Below are 4,518 nucleotides of genomic sequence, written 5' to 3' on the forward strand. Positions count from 1 at the left end.
TGAGTATCTGAACATGCAAATTCACAGATTTGGCTGCAGTAACCCTTTGTGATTTAAAACTAATTTTGGGTTTATTATAACTTCTCCTTCCCCCTTTGCTGCAGTACTTTGAGTAATGCAGGACATATGGTATCTTCTTATTTTTGCTTAGTACAACTCTGCGTAAACTTGTTTTGCATAGGTGAACGAATCATAAACTCTAAATGTGTGTTCAAACTCAAATGACCATTCAGCCAACTAATAGTATTCATAGATCAAACCATTACAACATTGAATCCATGAAAGCCTTCATGTTCTTCACATCTTGATCGGTTTGAGGGAACTTCTGTGGTTGGAACAGCTTCCAAAGTCCAAGCTAGATGCTTACTTTTAACTTCGACCTTACCTGAAAATCTCCCATATATTTTTTCGCTTTCAGGATAAGGCTTGACATAAAGATTATAAAATCTAAGCCTAGTTGGTTTGATAATGTCTTTCAATCCCACTTCAAACCCAATTGCACCTTTTCCTTTCAAATACTCAATCACATTGTATCTAGGAACAATCTGTTTTTCAAAATTCACACCCAAGTATTCAGGAACTTCATGCAAACAATCAACACCATATTTCATCCTTTGGATTAAAAACTCAATCTTTTTCTCAGTATCCTCCAAATCATACAATTGCCGAACTCATTATTGTAACATCTTGAATCCTTAATAACATCCACAATTACTTTGCTATCTGATTCAAAGCAGACATGAGTGAAGCCCAGATTTTCAGCAATCTGGAGAGAAAGAAGGATAACATAGGCCTCATTTTCTACGACCGAGTATTGAACATTTGTCCAAGATGAATGGACTATGATAAATTCTCCATGAAATCCTCGAAAGCAAATTCCAAATCCCATCTTGTGCTCATTCACAAAATTAGCAGTCTATATGTTACAATTAAAGTACCCTTCATTTAGTTTTTTCCAAAACATATTCGCATTGGCCATGATCATACTAAAAAACTTAAAAAAGAGACTTGTGAAATCATGCATGTGCGGGAGATCCCATAACTTGAGTTCCTGTCAGCACTGTATTGCTTGTTCACAGCTCAATAAAATGTGCAAAGCATCTTCGGCTGAATAAAATGTGCACATAGCAGAGGTTAAAGAACATGGTACTCCTCGATGCAGGAGGTTTACACGATGCGGAAGGTAATCCCAGTCCATCCTTCATAAGAAATGCTTCGCCTTTGATGGAATAGGAAGCTTCCATGTTAGAGACCAGTTCCCTTCAGTTGGAGCTTGATTATCATGCACAGGCCTGCTCCATGCAAAGGCAATTACCATCTCGCGTTAAGTACTAATAGTAGAATATGTGTTATCTCGAGTTTGAAGGGGAATTCGCAAGATAGCTTCAGCGTCTTTTGCATTGAAAATAACCGAAATCAAGTACGTGTTCCATGAGTTTGTTTCACTGTCAAATAGACGTGCTACTCTGAGACCGTGCAAGTGGGGAGGAGGTTGTTTAATAGGTAATTTATTGTTCAATCATTGATCAAGTATTTTGACTGATTTTTTCAACATAAATAACTATTGATGTTACATGAACCTGCACGATTAATGTTTCAGGGTATATAAATTGCAGGCTACAATTGTTTCCCACTCTGGTGCTTTACCCATGTTTCAAGTCCTAGCAATTTCTAGATCGTTTAAATGTAGTTCAACAAAACTCTAGCTGCCAATTATAACTACAAATATGCATAAAACATTGAACAACTCTTTTAATTGGACCAACATTCTAATACCTCAAACATTAGATGCCTCTATTTCAACTCCTTCTTGTTTTTCTGTTCTCTCCTTCAACTGACCGTTCATGGAAATCACTAGTTTCTCAGTTCTTGGCTCCAGAACTATCCCTTTAGATGTCATCTCCCGGAAGTAACGCATAGCATCCTTTGTCCTCCCATTTTCATAGTGTCCATGAATCATAATGGTATACGAACGTCTGTCCGGTCCCAATCCATTCCTCTCCATTTCATCCCATGTTTTTCTCAATCCATCAAGATCATCCCATTTCATATACAATCTCAAGACCAAATTGCAGATATCATCGCTCATTGCACATCCATTTCTCTCCATCCTCTCCAAAACTGCGGGAACTTCTTCCGGTGCCTTCAACGACTGTAGCAAGTAACTATAAGTAACACCATTAGGCAAACAATCCCCGCTCCTCCTCTCCATATCCTCTACCAATTCATAAACCTTCTCCATTCGCCTTATCTTACAAAGATGCTTAATCAATGAGTTATAAGTAGCTACATTCGGTAAACAATCCCGTTCCTTCATATCATGAAAAACCTACAATGCCTCAGGAATCCTCTTCTTGAAACAAAGACCATCAATCAAACAATTGCATATCACAACATCAGGTTTACAACTCTCCTCTTTCCACATCCCATTGAACAACTTCAAAGCAGTTCCCAATTTCCCTTTCTTAGTCATCGCCTTAATAAAAGTTGCATATGTGAAAATATCAGGCTTACATTTATACGCAATTATATCTTTCCACAACCTCTTCGCTTCATGTGTATTCCCTAAAACACACCAACCATTAAGAATCACGTTCCACGTCTTTATATCACGACAAAACCCAAACTTATTCAAATTCCTATGAAACAAAGTTTCAGCTTCTTCGATATGCTTGTATCTACACATCCACATCAAAAGAGTCCGAAAAGCTTCCGAATCAAGCTCATTATCCAATCCAAACTCTTCCCTTCTGTAGAAAATGTTAATAGCTTCCTCCAGTTTATGTGCAGCCACAAACCTACGAATTAAAATGCAAAATGTTTCTTCATTAATAAATTCTTTTCTTTGCGACATTTCATCAAGCACTTGGTGTAACTCTTCGAAACACTTCATTTTACCGAGAATGTTGATAATCTCGTTGTACACTTCGCAACTGGGTGTGTAGTTGTTGGTTTTGGAGACCCATTTGAAGAATATAAACGCTGGTTTCCAATCGGAACGATGCCGTTGCAAAACTTGGAGGACAAGGTTGTTGTTGGGGTGAATTCCAGTGAGGTTAAGAGCTCGTTCGATTTGTTCTGTGGGTTTGTCTCTACGGAATTTGAGAAGGTTTTGGATAAACGAAGCATGTGATGGTGAATCATGGTGTGAGTGAAGGAATCGTTGATGATGAGTTTCGAGGATTTTGAGGAAACGAAGAGGGGAATGTGGGTTCCGAGGTGTTTGGAGATTGTTGTACAAGGTTGTGAGAATTCGTTTGTTGTTTTCGCATGAAAGTGTTCTTATTGCTCGCATGTTGCTGTAAATTTGATTTTGTTTGCATGGGTAGAATGATTTATAGATTCATGATATGAAGACGAAGTGAACCAAGCAATTAATATTTGATAATTCAGGTTCTTATGACATAATTGTTGAGGATGAGAATGGTTTTGTGATAACAAACTAAACTTTGGAGGATGAGAATTGTTTTTGAAGCAAAGTGTATATTGATTCTGCCAAGAATTTGCTGCACACAATATCTTTGGTAAATACCAACTGAATTACATTCACATTAAACGAACTTAGAAACGGAAACGAACGAGGAACACATAACGACGAACGATGGTGACGATATGGCGGATCTGGTGGCTGGTGAATGGGACACCGGCGGTGGTTGTAACACCCCGTTTTCCCAACGTGAAAATTTCATTTATTTAATCAGAGTAATTCACCTAAACGGAATGTCACATTCTTTTCTTAAAATCATAAACTGTATAAATAACTATTTATCCTTTAAAATTCAATAACTAAAAAGTCTTTAATACTTCGCAGCGGAAATTATTCAATAATCAAAACAGTCTTTGGCACTAAAGCCTCTTTACAATTATGTCATAAAAATCCATTCTAAAAACATAGTCATAACTCTTCAGAAACAATACGTAAGGAATAGAAAGCAATAACAAATTCCCATCCCGTTACGTATCAGAGCACCTAAAGACACTTGAGCCACCACTCCTACTAATCATTAATACCTGCAAGTTACTCATACGAAGAGCAACATTTTCAAGCAGAAGGGGTGAGATTTCACAAAACAATAATATCAAGCATATAATTCAATAATTATATTTAACAACACAAATAACTTCATCTATTAGTAATAATAATTCTTCATGTAATAATTCTTAATAACTCAACCAACTTTTAATTATCATTTAACACATATTAACCAAATCGTAACAAACATAGATCATCACATCATAGTCATAGTTCATATATAGCATGACAACATCTTAATCCTAATTCATATACAACATAACAACATCATTAATTCATAATAATAATTATTCATCAAACATCTCATTATCAATTCATTAATAAAAGACAACTTATCAATTTAACATAAACATCATCAAGTACACTTAACAACTCATAGATATCATCATCACTAATAACTTTAAAACAACACAATATAATCATCTCTTATTAATAGTAATAATTATCTACATCATAACATAAACATCTTCTTATAATAATATAAC

At 35.9% G+C, this 4,518-nt stretch overlaps 1 protein-coding gene across 1 annotated transcript; it reads right to left on the bottom strand.

The window, feature by feature from the left end:
* Nucleotides 1–1,507: 1,507 nt before the first annotated feature.
* LOC25487303 (putative pentatricopeptide repeat-containing protein At3g15200) lies at nucleotides 1,508–3,605 on the bottom strand. Its single transcript, XM_039833885.1, is given in 2 exon segments — nucleotides 1,508–3,263; nucleotides 3,562–3,605. Coding segments are annotated over 2 exon segments (1,515 nt in total). The 5' UTR covers nucleotides 3,591–3,605; the 3' UTR covers nucleotides 1,508–1,777.
* Between the last annotated feature and the right edge of the window lie 913 nt (nucleotides 3,606–4,518).

This window comes from Medicago truncatula, chromosome 4, assembly GCF_003473485.1.
Source record: "Medicago truncatula cultivar Jemalong A17 chromosome 4, MtrunA17r5.0-ANR, whole genome shotgun sequence".
NCBI lineage: Eukaryota > Viridiplantae > Streptophyta > Magnoliopsida > Fabales > Fabaceae > Medicago > Medicago truncatula.